General features: G+C 43.0%; 1 protein-coding gene across 1 annotated transcript in view; it reads right to left on the bottom strand.

Moving 5' to 3' along the window:
• LOC140908665 (elongin-A) overlaps positions 1–15,586 on the bottom strand; it is a 34,427-nt gene extending 18,841 nt beyond the window's left edge. The window contains exons 1-2 of the mRNA XM_073336267.2: positions 15,301–15,586; positions 1,446–1,502 (exon numbers count right to left, since the gene is read on the bottom strand). Of these exons, the coding sequence (XP_073192368.2) occupies positions 1,446–1,502; positions 15,301–15,378 (135 nt within the window). The 5' untranslated portion in view covers positions 15,379–15,586. The remainder of the gene's footprint in view (positions 1–1,445; positions 1,503–15,300) is intronic.
• Between the last annotated feature and the right edge of the window lie 8,007 nt (positions 15,587–23,593).

Below are 23,593 nucleotides of genomic sequence, written 5' to 3'. Positions count from 1 at the left end.
CAATCTCATTGAGGCCCCTCCAGCAACCATAGTAAGTCCTACACTAAGTTGACAGTTACCTCTTAAAGTTCTCTCCAGCTAAAGTGACAAGATATTCCTGTGACATCTGCAAATAAGAGTTATATGTGCTTTTCCTGCACAACCAGCTGTCCATCTGGCTGTTCAAAAAAATTATTTCACTTAACACAGAAGGGGCTTCAGTGACATCATCCAATACTTTTCAGCAATGCTTCCTACATGTATGATAGTTCCCAGTTTGCTTGAAATTCATACAAGAGAAGCTCTAGCTTTTCCTAGGATTAATGTTTGAAACATCTCAGGATATAACAGTACAATAAAATTATATAGAATCCTTAATTGTAACTATCACCCTCTTTTTCCACTTCACTTAAAGGATCCCAAATGGCCTGTCACATTATTATGAACAATGTCAGAGAACTTAATTTAAAATCAGAAAGCACTGTGGGATACTTATTTAACTGATCTAATCACTACGTGAAGGGGATTACTTTATCCAGTACTGAAGTGCAGCAACACTGCACACAGGTATGAGACAAAGTGAAGAATACTATATCCACATAGAACTGAATTTAGGCATGCAAGATGCCATGAGGAGATTTGGAAATTGGACAGGATACCTAAGAGAATACATTTCCTTTCGTGAAAAATATCAGGGCATCTTCACAGTCCACAGGTGGTTAGGACCTTGATATGCAGAACTCCGACACCAAGATGGAGAACTGGTTTACTAGTGACTGCAAGGAAGAAAAATGCCACCACTTAAATACCTAAACTATGCCCTATAACGCAAAGGCATACCTTGGAAGTCTCCCATATATGTACTGACACTCCTTATCACAGAAAATCTGATAGGATGTGAGATGGTGTGAAAAATAAAATCCTAGCAGAACCAAGAGCATCATTAACCTGTGACTACTAGGATGCTTGTTCTAACTGCAGAATCACAATTAAAAAGGGATTTTGTGTTCCTTGGAGGAATGGAAGAATAATCACGGATCTAAAAATATGAAGTGGTCATGTTTGTTTCATCTTAGGTACAGAATCAAAGCACCAGCACATGTAAATATAAAATATAATTGTGTGAGCACACAAACCTACTCCATCATATTGGCACAGAGGCCACTGCACTTGGAGGAAAACCCAACCAGCCCGGGATTCTGTTCTCTGGATACTCAGTAGAAGAGCCTAATATTGTCACTATATGCCATGCTGCCATATTTGCTAGACAAGGCAAAGTGCCTCTGGGTGGTTTTTGGGAAAAGACTCCATGGTCCCATATAACTTTTTATATTAAAAATGATTTGGGATTAGGATTCAGGATTGCAAGGTGCAGTAACTTTCCTGGCTTCTATGGTCACAAATCATTGAAGATGCCACAGATAACTTCATAGATGAAGGCTTTCAGCACACAATTTCTCACTTACCACTAGAATGTCCAGTGAAATATCCAAATCCTGAAGTCCCTTAAGTGCTTTTATAATCTGGAAGAAAACATTATGTCAGTCTACAAGTAACATTTCATGAATTTTCTCCTATTATTCTTACCCTCTCCTTGTAACGGAGATGCTATTGAAGAATTCCTATCCTAACCTCTAAATTGATACTTGGCAATCTCAGTGTGTTTATTAGGTTAGAAGTGCACATACTAACTCAGAAAAAATAAAAGCAGCCCTGTGCTCCTAAGTATATATGAGAACATGGAAGAGAATTTCAGATTAAATCTCTTCCACTTACTTCCTTAGTTTTGTGTTTCTGACATTCCAATCTTCTTCGACTGGTGTATTTGATCTTGGGTGAGTAACTTCTATTTTACTGAGAGTTAGCAGTTTTGGCCTATTGATTATGAACTCTATTCTGTTGCCCCTTGAATAATCTTTCCAGCCAAGGACAAGTTTGGCAAGTTTAGCTGTACAGCTCCATAGAAGTATTTCAGCTGCACCCTCCAATTTAGAAGGTATACACAAAAGTCCAGTAAATATCAGTGGCATCACTGTAGAAATGAGGCCAAACGAGATCCTACAATAGAGACTATTTGCATATTCCATCACCACACCTGGCTTGGAGATCTCCAGTCACTGATACAGAGTGTGTCATATGCCAGAGTAGTAAGTTTCCCACTAGATCTCCCCATATGCAAATTACTGACTCTTCCTCAATCAGACAGGGGCACAAAATTACAAAACTCCCTTTTAATTCAAAGGAAATGCAGCCTGAGTTAAAGGTAGGATAAGGCTCCAAGTTTTTATTCCAAGTTATTGTTTCTTTTTAGGAAGAGGGAGAGCCATTGTTATTCTGTTTCACATGCACATAACATATCAGCCCTGTTCTGAATCCAAATATTTTTCATTGGCAAGCAAAGCAGAAAAAACCCCACAGCTTGATTTTCAGATAATAAACTGAGCTTCTAGTCAATTCTGGCCCAAAAAACCCCAAAACTTTGTTTAGACTTGCAAAAAAGAACAAAAAAATTATTTCAAGCAATTTGATAATACAACTCACAAAAGTATCATTCTCAGAGTCACTTTGCTAGCCATAACCACACTTTAAAAACAGCCTCCCTGCCCTTCCCTTTCCAAAGGCCTTTTTTCTTGTACTATATTATACCTGTGAGGAAAGAATTAATGATGGCCTCCAAGCACAAGCTTCAAATCTATGCTTTTAACTCATCCAAAGTTTGGGAGTATTTGAGCTATCCTTTTAGTCATGCCCATCTCTACAGGCAGCAGATTACAAGAGGATTTTGCCAGGAACATGTACAGGTGCATAGATCATGAGGTAAGGTTCAGAACCTGTTGGCAGTAGCAGACCCTTGTATGTGAACTATAGATTAGCTGACATTTATAGTTTTAGATTAAATGTGGCTACTCAAACCCTGTCTCACATTTTATGGGCTTTTTAGCTACTCTTGTACCAGCAAAGTTACTATACACAAAAGACTAGCAAAAAATAGTGTCTGGTTTTTTCCTCCTTTGATTTTACTTTGTGCATAGTCAGTTTCACTCTGTCTCCTGTATACTGTCAGTCTCCCTGTCTGCATGGATCTTTTATACAGTAAAAAGGGGGAAACATTTTAAAAGAAAATAAGTACACTTGTAAAACCACGAGTTGGTAGAGGGACTCAGACTGGCATAGTACCTGAAGCTGTTACTTTACATTTTTTTTAAAAAAGTGATTTCAAGATTAGTGTCCCTTTAAAGGACTATAAATTTCCTGTATGTAATTCTAAAATTGCAAAAGCAAACTGAAGTTTTAATTAAATAATTAACAATAGGGCTTCCGGGAGCCAACAGAAGCAGCATCATATATAAAAGACTAATTTTGTAAGTGTGTATGTAGTTTGTATCTCAAAAGGTGACAATAATATTTTTCCTTACAATACCCCATCCCCAGTGCTTGGCCTGATTACCATCCATTTAGTAGATCAAACAGTTACAGAGTTGAACTTAGATTAGTTCTCTTCCCTAAGTAACCCATCAGAAAAATCTGATGCACCAGTGGTTACAAAGTAAGGCATTTGTTCATAGGCCTTCAGTAAAAATTATTAGAAATGAAGTTAGCAATATTTAAAAATATAAATATATATTATATATAGTTTCTCTAATCAGTATATAAAAGTAAATTGCATAGCACCACTATTTCTTTTAAATTTATTTTAAGAGTCAAAAGAAGGACATAGCTCAGACATTTAGCCATATAAGATGACTGGACACAAACTAGAACTTATTCCTCAAACTTTGTAAAGGAAAGGTCTTCAGAGTCAAACCTAGAGTCATGGTAAAATTAAGTGTTTTGATCACTAAGAACAGAACAGGAAGAGTTTAAAGACAGTTCAATTTTTTATAGACTTCTGAAAAGTAATTTGGTTTTGTGAATTAACTTATCACAAAGGATCTACAGTAAGATTTCAGGGAATACTTATTGTATGATCGGCAACGTCAACATCAAATCTATTGGACACACCACTTCAAAACCAGCAGACCAATGTACCACAAGTGCATGTAGATGGCAAGCAATTCTGATAACATACCAACATATTTTAATAGGAGATTTAAAAGTTCTCATCCCCAGTAGAGTTACTATACCAGGGCTGCAATATCAATTTTGTTTCCTTGAAATACAGGATACAATTAGGAAGTTAACACAAGAACCAACTGATTGCATTAAAAAAATCTAAACTAAAAGAATAAATCAGATTCCCTGACAATCCTTTTTATGGAAAGCACCTCCTGTTCACTAGAAAGCATGGGACGGCTGAGTCTGCAGTGAGATCAGTCACTATGTATGGGAATACCAGAGGACAGACAGCTCCATTTACTTTGTACTATAAATGGGCAACGTAAATGCCAGCAGCGACTCTAGCAATAAAAAAAATGGCTGACCTCACAATCCAATACAGGAGAGTGCAAAGCATGAACAGTGACAGCAACACACACGGATGCAACCGTTCCTGTCTCATTTAGGAGCCAAACATTCATACAGGTATGACCAAAGAAGAAGAAAATGTAGCTTATTGAACAAGCCTGTAGTTTCTGAGCTGTCATCTGAAGAAATTTGCTATCTAGTTTGCCAGACAGCTTTTATTTCAGCTTTTTCTTAAAATCTGATTTTTACCTAAGTAACCATGATTCAATGCCTTTCAACATATGGCCTTTGCCAAAATTAGAGCATACAACAAGGCATAATAAAAATACACTTAAACTTTTCATTTGACAGCCTCAGAGCTCTCCACGATCATGAATTTAGTTCCAGAATACTCCTTTGGTATTTCTTTATGTAAAGCAAACTAAGGCAGAGAAATTAAGTGATTTGCCCAATATCTCAGAGTTATTAGCAGGTCTTCAAATAAAATCTGAAGGTCCTAGTTTCTCTGCTTTGCTCTAACAGCTATGAGAATGCAAATTATGGCCTAACTATACTTCACTCATGGGACTGTACTCAAAAATTGATGTAGTTTTTCCCATAAATATTTTATTTTACAGAATGTTATTCCCTCCACTATTTGTAAAGATAAAACGTTTAAGCTATTTTATAACAAAGTGACATTAGCTACATTCTTATGGAAAGTCCCATACAATTTGATAGCGATCTACAGAAATTCTTTTTAAAAAAAAAAACCTATAGAAGGTAAAGAAAGCCTATCAATAAAAAAAATAAAGTTATTTCCTAATTATCTGTATTATGGCAGCACAAGAGGCACCAAACCAAGATGACTGTACAGTGCCTAGAACAATCACACAGTAAGGGATAGGGGAAGGGACTAAGATCTTACAATTTAACTAGTGAAGACAAAGGGAAGGAAAATGGTTGAGACATATGGCCAGAATGACGGTTGGCAAAAGTTATGCTAGTTCCATGATTTTCTTTCTGGCTTTTGTGGCATGTTTTTTAAATGAATTTTCGAATCGGAGATAGAATAACTGGGGAAAGTGGGAGGAGGATGTGTTAGCAAGAGCAACAGTGGAAAAGAAAGGAAGAGAAAAGGAACATTGGATGTGTAGAGAAGAGAGACAAGAAAAGCTGGTGAAGAGCTTGAAAGACAAAGACAGCAGAGGGGCAGTAGGGAAGAAGAGGTGGGAGCAAACAGCCAGCCAGCAAATAGAAAATATTGTTCAGAGTCTAAACTGAAGGCACAGTGATGACAACACCAGCATCCAAAGTGCTATAATGGTCCAGGAGTGAGGTGGGCATCTCTTATTGGAAGAGTATGGCTACTGAATTCTGCCTAGCTCCTGGGCTGGTCTACTTCCCAGCTGGTGGCGCTTTTTCTGTTTCCCCTCATGTAAGGCTGGATGGGGACTAGCGCCTCAGGGTCCCCCAAATCTTGTCTGTTCAAGGGAAGCCCTGACTCTACCTCTCATCTATCCCTAGTGCTGATGGTGCCCATGGCCCTGCACAGGAAAAGAAGTCTCTAGCGCCTAGAGGTCACTCCACCATCAGAAACTACTAATTTTACTCTCCCTCAGCCCACATGGGGAGGGAGCTCCTTGGCGACTGGTATCCCTGGACAGGTTGTGCCTCACTCTGATCTGGGGGTGGTATGAGCAATGGTGGATCCTTCATAGTTTATGGGATTTTTCAGAAGGGACATGATGCTAATTTTTAAATAAATTCAGATTGTTGTGCATTAAGCATTAATTCTTCATTTGGGTTCAAGATTAACTTCAATTGTCCTGCACCTCAGATTAAGACACCTGACGACCACCAAATATTAACAAAACAGCTCTGTAAGGACAAGGTGCTGGTTGCCGTTACAGTAAGGATGAAGTTGAAAACTGCAGTTTAAGATTCTTCTCAAGGTGTTTTAGGGTCTTTACAGGCTATCGCCATTATACCCTTCCCTTCAAGAGGTCTGCTTGCATTAAGTTTAACTTTAACCAACAATTACCACAGAGTTTAAAGACAGAAGAGACCATGAGATTAAATTATTATAATCTCCTGCATAACACAGGCCCTAGAATTCCTGTATTAAGCCCATAACTTCTGGCTGAACTAGAGCATCGCTTGTGGAAAGACATTGATTTAAAGACTTCAGGTGATGGACAATCCACCACATTCCTAGGTAAATTGTTCCAACTGCTTAGCGTCCCTTACTGTGCGATTTACTAAAAATAACTGTGCCTTACTTTTTGCTTGAACTTGTCTAGCTTCAGCTTTCAACCACTGGATTTCACTGGCCATTTTCTAAAAGATCAAAGAACCCGCTACTATCAGAAATCTTTTCCCCATGCAGGTACCTCCAGACTGATCAAGTCACCTCTTAATCTTCTTTGAGGTTCTTTAGTCTCACATTAAAATAGGTTTCCAGACCTCAAATCATTCTTGTAGCTCTTTTGTGAATCCTTTCCAATCTGTGAGCATCATTTTGTAACTGTAGCCCCACCCAGAACTAGACACTTTTATAGTAATTATCTCACCAATGCCATATACAGTGGTGACAACATAGCTCTATATCTACTGCTTACATAGGCAAGGACAGCATTTGCTCTGTAAACCACCACATTGTATTTTCATCTCACGATCAACTGGTTATGCACCATAAGCTCTGTGTCTTTTTCTGAGTAATTGCTTTCCAAAATAGAGTCCCCCCTGCCCCATTCTTTAAGTGCGACCTGCACTCATGGTTCCTAGATGTAATCTTGCATTTAGCTGCATTTACATGTGGTGTTCAAGTGAGCCCAGCTTACCCTGGGTTATGGATCGCTCTCTAGAAAGGCTCTGTCATTATTTACCACTTCCAATTATTGGATTATCTGCAATTTTTACCAGCAATGTTTTTATGTTATCTTCCAGATCAACAAATTCTGAATAGCATCAGGCCAAGAACAGATCCTTGGCACCCCCAGTAAAAACACTCCCATTGAATGAGGATTCCCTATTTATAATTACTTCTAAAGATTTAACAGGCAGTTTTTAAGCCACTGAATATGTGCTGCATTGATTTTGTACAGTGCTAATTTAATTATCAGAGTGCTGTGTGGTAATAAGTCAAATGCCTTAAAGAAGTCTAAATATACTAGGTCACTGTTGCATTTGCCACCAAATTTATAACCTCATGAAAAACATTGAGTTTGACAAGATCCATTTTCCATAGAAACATTTTGATTGCTAGAATTATGCTTCCATCCTTTAATTCTTTACTGATTACATCCCACATAAGCCATTCCACTATTTTGATGAGGAAAAAATGTCCAGCTGATTGGCCTATATTTTCTTGGGTCATCATCATTTTACCCTTTTTAAACACTGGCACAACATTAGATTTTTTTTCAATCCTCTGAGATTTTCCCCAATACTCTAAGCCTGGTTAAACAGCTAAATCAATAGCTCAAAGCACCTAGGCCAATTCTTTTATTACTCCTGGAAGCATATTATGCAGATGTGAAAGTGTTTACTTTTAGCAACTTCTGTCAGAATAGACCACATTTAATTATCACTGTGAGCTGTGATAGTCTTCCAGCTTCTTCCCAAATACAGAATAGAAATATTTGTTGAACTCATCTGCTTTCCTTCTGCATCATCATTGACAATTTTACCATCCCTATCTAATAACAGATCTAAAACGTTGTGATAATTTCTTGTGCCTCATATTTTAAAAATTCCTTCTTACTGTCTTTAATCCTACAGGCCATATTCTTATGGATATCTTTAGCTTCCCTCAGCGACTGACTGCATTTAATGACCGCTAGCATATAGCCATTGCTGTCAGCTTCCCCTTTTTCAATGTGTTATATACTTTCATTTTGCATTGCTGTTTTTCTTTCTTAACCAGGAAGTTTGTTTTGAAAACCAACAAAGATTGTTGTGATTGCTGTACTGTTGTTCTGGGGTCAATTAGTAAACTCCCAAACATCGGTCACATTGATTGGGAGGAAAGATGTACACAACAACTTCAACATCAGGAAATTAGCCCTTTTAAAGCACCATGTGAAGATTACTGGTCAGGACTATCTCTCTCTCACATGCGCAGGCACACACCTCTCTCAGAACACTGTACATTTACTAATTAAAAATAATTTTAAATTTGACAGCAAATCCTTTAAACAGTAAGGCCCAGATCCACAAAGGTACTTGGACAACTAACCCCCTAGAATTAGACACCTAAGTCTGGTTTTCAGCCACCACTGCACTCCCCAAAACCCTTGTTCAGCTGCCACCTAATTCTGTAGGTGCCTAAACTCACTCAGTGCTTAAGTTTTTCCAGTAGAAGTTTTCTAGGTGCTTAAGTTTCTGTCTCTGGATGTGCACACTGATTCCTCACTCTAAGCATCCGGAAGCCTATCTCCTTTCTAACCCCCAGCACAATCTATGAACTAGGAGAAGATGGGCCTTTGACTTCCTAGCTCACCCATAGGGCCCAATCCTGTAGGTGTGCTTAGAAACTCCCTACCAGATTGGGTCCCATTCAAAATCTGTCCAGAACAGGAGGATGAGGTGAGGGGGGGGGGTCATGTAATGTAAGGCACTGGGTCGCAGCGGTGCTAGTCAGCACCAACCAGGCCATTAAAAGTCCCGTCAGCGGTGCTGCCTTGCTAAGTCAGGCTAGACCCTACCTGTTCTGACACTGTGCTGCACCCTGGGAACAGCCAGCACCAGGTCCAGCTCCTAGGTGGGGGTGCCACAGGGCTCCATTCACTGCCCTCGCCCTGAGCACTAGCTCCACACTCCCATTGGCCGGTTCCTGGCAAATGGGAGCTGGGGTAGAGGGGTGCTGCCTACAGGCAAAAGCCATACAGAGCTGCTTGTGTGCTTCTGCCTAGGAGCCAGACCTGCTGCTGGCCGCTTCCAGGGCACAGCGCCGTCCACCATGCCAGAACAAGCAGGAAGCCTGCCTTAGCACCCCCGCTGCGCTGCTGACCAGGAGCCACCCAAAGTAAGCCCACGCCCCAACCCCGCACCCCAACCCCCTTCCCCAAATCCAGAGCCCTCCCCAAATCCATAGCCCTCTCTGGCACCCCACCCCCCCATCCCCAGCCCAGAGCTCTGACCCCCTCCAACACCCGAACCCCCTGCTCCAAAACCAGAGTGTCCCCCCCCCACCCACACACCCCAAACCCCTCATCCCCAGCTCCATTGGGTCACGGACATCAACAATTTTCTTCAGCTGGGTCGCCAGAGAAAAGTTGGAAAACCACTGGGTTCAAGCACTCTCCTGAGAGGTGAGGGAGACTGTCATTCAAACCTTCTTCCTCCAGCTCAAGCTGAGGGGGGAATTGAACCTGTGGTCTCCTACATCCCAGGAGCAGTGCTCTAGCCACTGGGCTAAAAGTTGTAATGTGGGCAGCACTTCCTCCTCTCCCCACCCCCATTTTGGGTGGCTTGCGGCAGGTGCCTTACTCATTTTCACAGGAAATTACTTAGACACCTAAGCTGCCTGATTTCAGGAGAGGGGTTTCCCAGTTGTGGGTTACAAACAGACAGGCACCACCTGGAAGCCTGGATTTAGATGTCTAACTCCACGAGAGGGGCAGGGCTTAGGAAACACCCCTCTTGTCAGCATCTCCCACCATGGACTAGCTTAGGCAGCTCTCTGCCTAGCATGATGGCTTTTGTGGATCGCATTCTAAGGCACTCATCTCTCCTCATGTATTGTATAGCGGGCCCAGGTACTTAACTGGGCTTTACAGATCACATTGTTGTTCCAATGTTTTTCTAGATGCTCAAGACTTGTGAAGCTAAGTGATGCAATACTTAAGTCCCTTTGTGGATCCTGGCCAAAGTTGTGAAGTTCCCCCCTTCTCCCCCCAGTTATATAGACACAAGTTTTAAAATTGCCAGCCATGCAAACTCAGCCAGGGCTCTGAAAGTCAAACATGATCCCCCCTTCTGATCTTCCATCACCAATAATAAACATTCCACAGGGCAACTAAGGCTTGCAGTCACACCTGTGTAATGCCAGTAATGATTAGTGAGTTTGAAGAGCTGAAAGTGGGAGCATAATTTGCAAGCAACAGTTGCACAGGTGTCACTGAGGATATGGCCTGCAGAAACAAAAACCATTCAGCACAGGAAAACAACCTGCTACTTTGACTCGCATAGCCAGCACATATAGCAAATAGCTTCACTTATATTTCAAGGGTAAGACACAGGTGTCTAAATAAAATTATGAATTTTTATATTATGTATAAAATCACACACAAGAGAGGGAAGACAGAAAAATGTAACCATAAATGAGTTCCAAGTTTTAAGTTCAGTAACCACTGATTGTTATTTAAAAATTATTATAGCTGTTCTCTGCATACAACAGCTATGACAGAAATTGAGAACTTTAACCTCTTACTACATTCAGTCCAGGCTTGTAACTTTCAACTATGGTGCCTGATTAAATGTTATACTTCGGACAGGACTACACTGGGAACTTGCATCCAAAATCCACACCCCTGAGCAATGGTCCCTCTAATTTTTGACAGGTTGTGTTTGCAAAAAATTTCTTCTGTGCAAATTTTTGTGTGCGTGGTGTTTCGCCGTGTGCGCTGGGTTTAGGATCTGTGTGCACACGCACAGCTTAGAGGGAACAGTGCCCCTGAGACAGGTAAGTAGGCTGACCTAACCCTTGGTATAGGCAGTGCTAGGTGAACAGGAAAATTCCTCTATTGATTCTTGACCTATCTGCTGCCTCTTGGGGAGGTGAATTACCTTCAGCAATGGGAGAACTTCTCCTGTTGGCGTAGGTAATGTCTTCACAAAGCTCTACTGCTGTAGCGTTTTAAGCATAGACATACCCTCAGTTTCCTTTAAACATGAGATTGGATGCCGATTAGTTGTCAAGATATTGTGACTGGTAAAGGGATAAACAGCAGCCAGTGGAATCCTGCTAATCTTCCCTCTCAGGTCTGGTTTCATCTTAGTTTGCTTTAGTGGTCAAATGCTGATCCTTCAGATCAGACAGATCTGCGTTTGAGGTTTGGTTCTGGGTACTTTCCATCTAGTTCTAACTTCGTAGGACTCCTGGGCAATCCTGCTATCCTACTGGTTACTGGATTCCTTTTTAAGTTTAGGAGCAGCTTTGTCCTTCCTACATGACTGGAATATGTGATAACTTTCTTACACTGACAGTTCCATTCTCTTCGTTGTATAGTATTAGCAAAGTCATAAAGGCTCATCTGTCACACTTAGAACTACTATCAAATACAAAGTAGTTTGCACCCCAGAAGCTCAACATGTTTTAGCTTTCTAGTCTGAGTGCCAAGAAGCCTTCTGACATTAAACACTGTCTGTTACCTTGGGCTTGTCTACATTACCTGCTGGATTGACTCGCAGCGATCAATTTATTGCATCTAATCTAGATACGATAAGTCTACCGCCGAGCACTGTCCCGTCAACTCCGGTACTCCACCAGGACAAGAGGCGCAGGTGGAGTCAACGGGGGAGCATCAGCCATCGACTTATCGCAGTGAAGACACCACGGTAAGTAGATCTAAGTAGCTGAAGTTGCGTAACGGAGATCGACCCCACTCCCCATCCCCCAGTGTAGACCAGGCCTTAGATGAGTTTGCTTTAGATGCTTGGTTATATCGAGGTCACAAGTTTTAATGATCTTCTCACCTTTCTGTTCCTTATTATCATAAGCCACCACCGCTATTCTAGAGTCTCCTGATCTTAAAAAAAAGCATCCCCCTGTAAACTGGATAAAATTACCATGACTTGCCCTATTCCAGGTCAAAATAACCAAAGAGAAATTACAACAAAGGCCAACTGACCTTGGGCAGCTTTTCAAGTTTAATTCATTAATGATTTGGAGGATGGTGTGGACTGCACCCTCAGCAAGTTTGCAGATGACACTAAACTGGGAGAAGCGGTAGATATGCTGGAGGGTAGCAATAGGATACAGAGGGACCTAGACAAATTGGACGACTGGGCCAAAAGAAATCTGATGAGGTTCAAAAAGGACAAGTGCAGAGTCCTGCACTTAGGATGGAAGAATCCTATGAACCGCTACAGACTAGGGACTGAATGGCTAGGCAGCAGTTCTGCAGAAAAGGACCTATGGGTTACAGTGGACGAGAAGCTGGATATGAGTCAGTGTGCCCTTGTTGCCAGAAAGGCCAATGGCATTTTGGGCTGTATAGGTAGGGGCACTGCCAGCAGATCGAGGGACGTGATCATTCCCCTCTATTCGACATTGGTGAGGCCTCATCTGGAGTAGTGTGTCCACTTTTGGGCCCACACTACAAGAAAGATGTGGAAAAATGGGAAAGTGTCCAGCAGAGGGCAACAAAAATGATTAGGGGACTGGAACACGTCTTATGAGGAGGGGCTGTGAGAACTGGGATTGTTTAGTCTGCAGAAGAGAATGAGGGGGGATTTGATAGCTGCTTTCAACTATCTGAAAGCAGGTTCCGAAGAGGATGGATCTAAACTATTCTCAGTGGTAGCAGATAATAGAACGAGGAGTAATGGTCTCAAGTTGCAGTGGGGGAGGTTTAGGTAGGATATTAAGAAAAACTTTTTCACTAGGAGGGTGGTGAAGCACTAGCATGTATTACCTAGGGAGGTGGTGGAATTTCCTTTGATGTTTTTAAGGTCAGGCTTGACAAAGCCCTGGCTGGGATGATTTAATTGGGGATTGGTCCTGCTTTGAGCAGGAGGTTGGACTAGATGACCTCCTGAGGTCCCTTCCAACCCTGATATTCTATGATTAGTTTATGAAGTAACTCATTACAGATATGTTCTTACAGAAGACCTCCCCCCCTCAGTCATCAGAAGGCACCCAAATTTCAGAAAGTATCTTGTACTGACACGTCAATCCTTTTATTTCTGAAGTTGGAGAATTTGCTCCTACAAATTAGCTTAAAAAAACACTGAGACTCAGCACCACTGGAATATCAAAACAAATGAGACAGGATTTAGCTAAAGAAATGATTCTTCAAAAACTTCTAACCAAGAGTAATATTATGCAATAGAACCTCAGAGTTACGAACTGACCGATCAACTACACACCTCATTTGAAACCAGAAGTAAGCAATCAGGCAGTAGCAGGGGTGGGGTGGGGAGACAAATACACTGCAGTACCGTGTTAAATGTAAGCCACTAAAAAAATAAAAGGGAAAGTTTTAAAAAGTATTTGACAAGGTAAGGAAACTGCTTCTATGCTTGTTTCATTTAAATTAAGATGGTTAAAAGCAGCATTTTTCTCCTGCATAGTAAAGTTTCAAAGTTGTATGAAGTCAGTGTTGAGTTATAAACTTTTGAAAGAACAACCATAACATTTTATGACTATTTCAGAGTTATGAACAACCTCTGTTCCAGAGGTGTTTGTAACTCTGAGGGTCTACTGTACATGTGAGCACTCCCATTAAATTCAACGGGGTTACTCATGTAAGGCAGCACTGATGGAACGGTCATTTCAATATCATTGTTATACCATCATCATGGCTTCCCTTAGAGATATTAAGCACATAAATTAAATATAAGAGGCATGGGAATAAACACTGAAGTTTGCATCAACATAAGCTTTAATACATAACTGAAAGGTAAAAGTTAAATCAGATAAATTTAATTAGTTAAAAGTAAATTTCACTATATACAGTGACTTTATATTTTGCTTTCAAAAGTACATTATAAAACAAATGCTTAAGATTTTATTCCTATTGCTTTTTAAGCTTGTTTGTAGCACCTCCCTCTAGGCGTCTTTCTATTAGACTTGCTGTGCACATCAAACAGACATTGGAGTCTCTCCAGTAGGCATCCACTCATTGCAGAGGTGGGCAAACCACGGCCTGTGGGCCACATCCAGCCCACGGGACCATCCTGCCTGGCCCTTGAGCTCCCAGCCATGGAGGCTAGTCCCCGGCCCCTCCCCGCTATCCCCCCTGCCTCACCTCTGTGCTCCACCGCTCCTTCTGGGCAGCCTGGCGGTGTGGTGGCTCTGGCTGGGTGGCAGGGCTGCGAGCTCCTAGTGCTCTGAGCACAATGGTAAGGGGGCAGAGGGGTTGGATAAGGGGCACAGGTCCCAGGGGGCAGTCAGGGGCAGTTGGAGGAGGTCCTGGGGGGTCAGTTAGGGGAGCGGGAGCAGGGGGGTTTGGATAGGCATGGAGTCTTGGGCAGCCTGTCAGTCAGGGGGCAGAGGTGTGGATCGGGGTCAGGGGGAGAGGAAGTTGGATGGGGTGGGATTCCAGGGGGCAGTTAGGGGCAGGGGGTCCCGGGAGGGGGCAGGCAGGGGACAAGAGGCAGGGGTGGGTGGGTGAGGGATTCTGAGAGGGGCAGTCAGGAGGCAGGAAGTAGGAGAAGGCAGATACAGGGCAGGGGCCAGGCTGTTTGGAGAGGCACAGCCTTCCCTACCCGGCCCTCCATACAGTTTTGCAAACCTAATGTGGCCCTCGGACCAAAAAGTTTGCCCGCCCCGACTCATTGCCACAGAACTGCAGCAGGATGGCTCTCCTTTTTTTGTCAAAATGGCTTTTTAACTTCTTGTTCAGGCACTTTAAAAAATAGCTCTGCTTGGACCACGCAGGCCATTCAGCACTAGGCTGCGCAATGCTAAAGCAGGGGAAGTTTCAGGCCTAACAAGTGCCATGGGGGATAAATGGATCTAGGTGCTCCTAGGATGAAGCAGAAGCTTAAGTGAAAAGCAGCCAGGGGTTATCAGCTGAAGGCAATGAAGTCAGTGAAACCACAAACTCGCCTTGCAGGGGGACCTGCCAGAGGGATCCCGCAGCTTGTGTGCGGGAGTCACGGGGGGGGGGGGGGGCGGGCAGTCAGCCAGAAACAGCCCCCAGCCCAGCACCCCCGCAGGGCGCTGACTCCAGCCTCCTCTCCCGGGGCGCGGGAGCGAGGCGGTACCTTTTGGGGATCCTGAGTCTGGCCGAGCCGCTCTTTCAGATACAAGACCCTCGGCACCACGCTCGCAGCCTCTGCCATAGCAAAGCCCTGCCGCGCCCAGCAGCCCCGCGCCCGCGCAGCTCCGAGCTCTCGGCGGGCCGCGCCTGCCCCCCGGCGGCGCCTCTTATAGCAGCGGCCCCTGGGCCTGTCCCTCCGCGCCCGCTGGCGGGGCGGGGCGGGGCTCTGAGAGGCGCCTCTCCCCGGGCTCAGCCCTGGCAGCCTGGGCCGCCCGGAGCCCCGCTTGCTGGCCCCGGCCCTCACGGCTTGCTGAGCCCGCCCACCCGCTCTGCCTGGGGGCGCCCCTTCCTCCCCGTCCAGCCTTTCCCCCTCTCTCGGCACGCCTCTCCTCCCTTCCCCACACCCGCTTCCTCCACCTAGAGCCCCAATGAATTGTATTGTCAAGTCCCTCTGGTTGTGGGCGGTGCTGTCGTAGCCCGGTGGGTCCCAGGATCAGAGAAGGGCAGGTGGGGGAGGGCTGGGCATAGCATTGCAATTGGACCAACTTCTGTGGGAGGAGAAAGCCGGAGATGAAAGTGGGCCAGTCCCGGGTACCGGTAAGCAAGTGGCCGCCAGTACAGGCCGGCACACAGCCGACGTTAAAGCGCTCTCGCGGCACCGCTTTAAGCGCCACACCAGCAGGGCCGCTGACGCGGGGGCAAAAGGGCAGCTGCCCCAGGTCCAGGCGATTTAAAAGGGCCCGGGGCTCCCAGCAGCGCAGCACAGGCCAGGCAGCGCTGAAGGGCTGTCTGGGGAATTCTGGCCCCAGCTCCGCCAGTTCCACCCAAGCACCCACCCCTTCAGGGGGCCCAGAGCCACCCCTGCAACCTTGCCCAGGACCCTGGTCGCCCTGCATTGGACCAGTAAGTTCTTTAAGTTACTTTCACCTTTGGAGAGAGCAAAGCTTTGGAGCCTGTACAGAGCTCAGCTGCACAGCCTGCCTCTCTCCCCCAACTTGGGCCAATCAAAGCTATGTCTCTCCCACAACCTAATGGAACATTTTCAGGAAAACTCGGCTCTGTTGTTGATGATTTTATTTTGTCCTCACATTTTCACCCAGCTCCAGTTTGTCTTTTCTCCAGCTTGGAGGAGCAGAGCCCACATGGACACCCCCGACCCCTTGTTAATTTTGGGCTCTCTCGTTACGCTCTCTGGGTTAAGTCTGCGACTCTCTAAACAGCCCATATTCCTCCCGTCTCTTCTCTTATGCTCCCCAGTGACTGGATGAGGGGTTCTTCCAGTATTGTTTCTATTTAAGGAGCAGACATGAAGAAGGCAAAGCCTTTGCTTGCCTTTTTCTTCTCATCCACCACCACTACCACCATCGTCACTATGGTGGGGCTTAATTTGTGTGAGGGCGTGCCAGAACTGAACGCTGGCACCACAAGGCTTGGCTTGGCAGTTCATAGCCAAGTTCAGTTCTGGGCTTGCTTGGCAGTTCAGTTCTGAGCTTGCTGCATCAGTTAAGAATGTAAAAAAATTGCTTGAGCCCTATCATATAATTGCTTGAGCTCCAGCACCCCTTGTATTACAAATTAAGCACTCTTCAGGCCCCTCTCCCTGGCAGGGTTTATACCCAGGCAGTGGTGGAGGATGTTCTGGCTGCTCTTGCTACCACCACCACCACCAAAGCAGACCCTGCCCCTTCCACCAGCCATTAAAACCCCTAGGAAGCTTTGAAGATGCCATGATTTCAGAGACATTGATTTGTAGGTGCCATCAGTGCTTAATTTGTAATGAAAGAGGTGCTGGAGCTCAAGCAATTAAATGCTAGGGCTCACACAATTTTTTTATGTTCATCAGTGATGCAGCATGCCCAGAGGTGCTGGAGCTATGAACTGCCAAACCTTGCTGTGACAGGGCTCAGCCCTGGAAAGCCTTAGCACAAATTAAGCTCTGGATGCAGTTAATTTATGTAGTCCTACCATCTTCAGCATGGTGGAAAGGTGACCTATTGGATTGGGCACTGGACTCAAGAGAGCAGGGTTCAGTTTTGGACTCAGCCACATACTTTCTGTGTGACCTTGCTTAACCTGCACATCAATTCCCCTTTAGCGAAATGGAGATAAGGTTTCCCTACTTCACAGGAGTAGTGAGGACAAAAATCCATTAGGATCTATGGTGATGATAATTATATAAAGTACCTAGAGAGAGCGAATTTGGTGGTCAATTATTTTTATAATATTCTCATCATCATGAAGTTTGTTGTCGTGTCTCCCTATGATAGCATTCCAGGTTTTCACCAAACAGCAAAACTCCTCCAGTAGAGGGTGCTAGAAAGGACAAGTCCAGATATGTCCAAAAATAATATTATTATTCTGTAGCAAACACAGGTGCTTCCTAAATAATATGAAAGGACATGATCCCTTCTTGGAAGACCTTACGCTCTTCAAACATGACGTGAGAGGTGAAGGAGAATGAAGGTGACACACAGTAGGGTAGGGGATGGGGAGTAAGATCAGAGTTGCAGCAATACAGTAGTACAGCAACTCATTTTAGGCATATGTCCTTATTGGTGGCTCTGTTAAGCATTTTTTATTATCTTATTTCTTTTTTAAATTTTTATATAATTAAAATTATATAAAATCAATTTTATATAGATCCAGATCCAGTCCAACATTAAGGTTGCTTAGCTGGCCACTGGAGAATCCTCCCTGCCTATTAGAATCCTCAGGCGGCGTGGCATAAAGTTGTTGTAGTGAGTTCTACTGTCTGGCATGGCATGGATGATGGGGGCCTGAGGAAGCGATGTGACTGGAAGTCCCTTATGCCCCTGTGACACTGCACCCCATATTCTTCATAGAAATATTGTTATGATGTGAATAACTAACTAACTAACATAACTAAGGTATGTTTTATGCAAGATGGGTCATGTGAGGTATCATTGGAAAGGTTATGATCTACTGAATGTGATTATCCAATTTGTGTGTATATATCATTTCTGTATCTGAGGTTAGGAATATTGACAATGTAACAATTACAACTGTGTGTGTATTTGGGGAAACACCCACCAGACAGTAGGTAATCATCCTCAATGGGCCATTAGGAAGAACAATAAGACTTGGAAGATACTAATCTCCCACCTTCCTGAGAAGCTCACTGGCTTTCTGCTTTGACACTACAGGGTCAGGTGATCGGGTCACCTGGTATTAGACGCCCATCTGGGGCTTTCAGTGTTTTTCCGTTAAGAAGAGGTAAGGGGTCAGACTGGGAAACAAAAGATTCCCACTTTATGTAAATTCTATTTAAGGCTGGGAAGTAAGGCAATCAGGACTCTTCTCCATTGCCTCCTAGTCCAAGAAGGAAGATAGCTAAAAACACCTAAAGGGAAAGGGAAAGGGAAAGGCAAGGGCTGAGTCCAGGATGAGATGGGGTCCAGTCTGTAAAGAGAAATAACTGGAACTCTAAACTACAGAAGCTCTGCAACTTGCCTAAAACAACATTTAGGGTGAGAAATCATACTTTGTAACCTCTTTCTTAAGTGTATTAAGCTTAGTTTGTGTGTTTTGTTTTATTTTCTGAGTAGTCTGCTTTGTTCTGTTTGCTATCCCTTATAATCACTTAAAATTTACCTTTTGTAGTTAATAAACTTATTTCTTGTTTATTTCAAAACCCAGGTTTTGCAATTCATATCTGCAGGGAGTAAAAAGCTGTGCATAGCTCTCCACATTGAGGGAGAGGGTGAATTTTTATGAGCTTGCGCTGTGCAGATCTTTCTATACAGCACAAAACAATATTATTTTTTGTTTATACCCCAAAGGGTGTGTGCACATGAGTGCTGGTCCTTCTCCTAGCTAAGTGCTCCCACGCAGAGCTGATTCCAGTCTGTGTCTGCATCTGGGTATGGCCTTACCTGTGTGAGTGCTGGAGAAGGCTTGAGAGCCTAGCACATCAAGAATAGGGTGAGGAAACCCAGGCTAGTGGAAAGGGCAGGCTCAGAGAGATCCCAGCACATCAGGTGGCACCCTGGATGGGGGGGTCCAACCCATCACAGGACCCCCTCCCCCCCATCTGCAGAAGGCCACAGCCACTGTTTACCAGGCTGCAGCCTGGTGGATGGATAATTCAGGAGCAGTTGGTCACAAAAGGCACCTTTGCACCCTTCCACCCATCCCACTTCTTCAAGTACTACTCAGCCACAGCTGAGGATCTGGTCCACTCAACAGATTTTACTCACTTATTGTGGGTATCACGGAATAAGAGAATTTTCAGAAAACAGTAGTGACTTGACATATTGGTGGAAATGCATGCCCCTATATGAATCTATGTGTGATGAAGAGTAAATGCTTTACTTTATTTTACCTATTTTTCTTAAATAAGCAGTGCATTGTTTAACAAGCAGATGTAATTAGGGTTTGTCTTTTGAATTGTGTCGGAGGGGGAAAGCTGCACCTTGTGCCAAAATGTCCTGGAAAGGCTCTGTCCTTAGGGTGGGAAGAGTAAAACCGTGAAGTCCACCAATACATCAGTGCCAAGGTCACATAAATGGATGAGGAGTTTCTCTCATAAGAGGTGCTACAGATGATGGACTGGAACCAATGCTGGCATTGGAAGCCCAGCGCACTTACTGATACTAGGGTACAACAACCTGCTGTTATAAGTTGTTTGGCATTTTTGTTACCTGATAACACAGCAACAGGACAGAAGGTTAAATCCTGACTCCATTCTGCCTGTGGTACTTATATGCCCCCCATCTCTGTAGTATCTGAACATCTCCCAGTCTCTAATGTATTTAGCTTCACAACACCCCTGTGAGGTGGAAATGGGGAACTGAGGCACAGAGAGATTCAATGACTTGTCCATGGTCACATAGGAAGCCTTTGGTAGAGCAATGAATTGAACCCAGGCTTCCTGAGTCCTAGGCTAGCACCCTAACCATTAGACAGCTTTCCTCCTGATGGGAGTTTTGCTTCTGAATTGAATGGGGCCAAGCTTTCCCCTAAATCTATGAAGCTGAATGACTCACTCGCAAAAAATGCTTGAGTTCATTGTATGCAGTGGATTTTAAAAAGTTAATTTAATTATAATGAAAATTGCTATACTTATATAACATCTTTCATGTTTTAAAGAAATATTAATAAGGGGGTTAAAAATTAATGTATCAATGCTATTTAACAAAGGGATTTTTAGGTAGGTAGAATGGAATTACCATTATATTTGAATTGTCTTTCCTATTGGGGTTAATGCTCCTATTCTTGAAAATGTACCATGGAATATTTTTCTGATGACGACTTGTCAGAGCCTTGGTTTTGCATACTGCACATCTTATCCAAAAGATGGCAGCTCTAGCCACACAGCACACCCTAGCACTATGATGGGGATTTGGTTCAGTATGAACTCAGGGGAAAGAGCACCATGTACTGAATGGCCAAAACCACATCCTGATGTACTCGTATTTTGCTTGGACGGCTCTCATTGTGGAGGGGTTGTGACTGTAGTAGGGCTATCACTGATGAAAGTTGATGGACCTCAGGAGGCTGAAGTTATCTTTTTTATCTACGGTATAGAAATAAGACCGATAGAGGCATTGCAAGCTTCCCTGAATCACTACCTTGTCAACTGTATCAACCCTACTCTGGAGATACTTCTTGCAGAAGTGAAAGGATTCTGTGTCCATTCAGTATCTGAAAAATGTCAGCTGGTGCCAATCATGATGGAGATTTGTTTGTTTCTGAGATGTGGTCAGCTGTCCAGTAGGAACTGAACTCAGTTTACACAAGTCACTTATGGTAATTGTTCTTGGTCACTACTGGCTTGAAGGACATATTTCACCATCAGGCTTGCAAAGAAATCCTCTTGTTCTGAGTAAAACTCAGTGGCAGAATCATGATCTATGTTTGAACCATTAACCTATGAAGGGTTCAGTATCCCATTACTAGTCCCCCTGGGATACTCAGTACCCCTTGTCTTGTAGGGAGAAGGTTATCTGCATTTCTTTGGAATAGGAATGCAGTTATGTTATTGTGGGAGTCCACAGCACTATTGTGATGATGATCCTCTATCTGAATAAGATATGTGGCCTGTATTTACTTAAACTCATAGTGACAGAAAGAAACCTACACTGTAGATGGTGGAGAGAAGAGGTCTGAATCAGGTTGTATTTTGTCCATCTGGGACAAATAATACAGTTATCATAAACAATTTCTCCCCGAGAGGTTGGCATGAGGGTGGACGGGAGAAGAATGTCCTTTCCAGGAACTTGCCCTATATTTCCCTTGCATATCTGTGTTTATATCTGAGAGACAAGTTTGTTCCCTTCATTTTTAAAAATTAGGCAAGCAAAGGAAACCTAACCTCCCTGGGTGGCAGAGAGAGAGAGAGAGACGAGGAGGAGGGATCACTTTAAAGGGCCCCAGAGCGCAGACACCAGCCTCTTTTATTCACTGTGACAGCAAAGGGTCACGCTAGAAACTGCAATTGCTGGGACTTGTCAGGTGGCCTCTGATCTCTCTCTCTCTCTTTATCATTCTCTCTCTTCTCATTCTTCCTAGGAACGGACATTCCTACTGACACCTAGTTGGACAGCTGTAGACAGTGCATTGCTGAGGAAGGTAAGGTTGCTCCTGCTGTTGCCGTTGTTGGTCATATTCATCATGTTTCTAGGATAGTTTCCCCCCCGCCCCATATCTAGTACATTTTTGGACCTGGAATGTCCTTTGTCATGAATTATTCCTCAGCCGAAATCAACATAGCCTCTTCTATCTATGGAAAGGAAAAAGTCTGTAGAAAACCAAATCACCCGAGGCTTGCAAAACTTAAAAATAAAATTAGGATATTTTCATGGTGTGGTGGTTGATATGTTTCTTTGCTTTTGCATTTCCTTTAGCTTTTCCTTCAGATGCTTTTGCATTTAACTCATTGGCTGCTTATCAAATAAACTAGATCATTAAATTTCTGTTGATAGAAAAGTACATGGTAATGAAAACTTTGGAGAAATATTTTTTATAACAAACAACATTTAAAATTATTGGATCTAAAAATAATTCTTGTTTTCATGAACAAATGGTGCATGTGTTAAAGTTTATAAAGTTTAAGTATCTCTGAAAATATTTAAAGCCACAGTTATGCTTGCCAAGGTAATATTATCTAGCCATCTATAAAGTTTGTGAATAGAATATGTAAACACATCCAAAGTTTGGTCTCTTTTTCAGTCTGTAACAATGAAATATACATTGCACTTTCTGTTTAAATAGGTTGCAAACTGTCATTTGAAACAATCAAGTGTGTCCAAAGTGGCAAATACACCTTAAATTGAACCTGTCTTAAAATGGCAAGCTGCTGTGTGAGTGTTACTATTCCTAGAACTGACTCTGATAGGTTTCAACAGATGCAGCTCTTGGAATGCAGCCGGGGTGGGCAGGGAGAAGGGGAGCAGCTGACCCACCTCTTTGGCAAGGAGACATTTTGGAATCTCAGCTCATTCTGGCATGCAGTGACACTGAGACACTGACGTTTTCGGCACACATGGGCCTCTCTCGCACTGCACATAGTCATCACCAAGCAGGAAAAAAAAAAAGCCTGGTTCTTACAGCGGAACTAACCATTCCTTTCTATAATTAAAATGCTGACTTATTATAAGCTGCATGCTTTGGGGAAGTTGAATATGATGAGATTTTACAAGGAAATATTGCTGGAGAGGCTTAATTATTAAAAAAATCTAGTAAATGATGCCACTGTTTATTTTATCGTTACATAGCATTCCTCCATGTTCTATCCTTGTCTAGGAGGTTAGGACTAGAATATGACGAAATTGTGTCAGAATGCAAGAAAATAGTGTATCTTAGGTATAATGCTGTACTTGATTAGTATCAGTGACTCATTTCATTTATGTATTATTCAAGACAAGGACCTTTCTTTAATGTGTATTTGCTTATATTTTGTAAATGAAATAACTCCTCTGAAGAACACACAGGGCCTTCCCACTGAATTCAGCAGAAGTTTGGCCACTGATTTCAGTGGGAGCAGGAATTTGCCCATAGTTTATATGCATAATTTAAACAATTAATCTAACGTTATTATATAAAAGTGAGGATTCTCTTCACACAGAGAAATGGCTTCTTAAAGCTAATACCTGTTGCTAAGTCTGTATCAATTTGTACACATTCTTTTACAAAACAAAGTTAGCCTTTTTTTCTTTTTTTAGAAATACCCTCAATAATTGACGCTGAAACTTTAGAAACCATAATTTCAACTTATGGACAGTATGATATAAATATGGGAAAGCTTGTGAAGTAAATTATATGTAGAAGGGCATTTG

Source organism: Lepidochelys kempii, chromosome 3 (genome assembly GCF_965140285.1).
Source record: "Lepidochelys kempii isolate rLepKem1 chromosome 3, rLepKem1.hap1, whole genome shotgun sequence".
NCBI classification, from domain to species: domain Eukaryota; kingdom Metazoa; phylum Chordata; order Testudines; family Cheloniidae; genus Lepidochelys; species Lepidochelys kempii.
The sequence above is the reverse complement of the archived record's forward strand: the minus strand, read 5'-3'. Positions and strand labels throughout refer to the sequence as shown.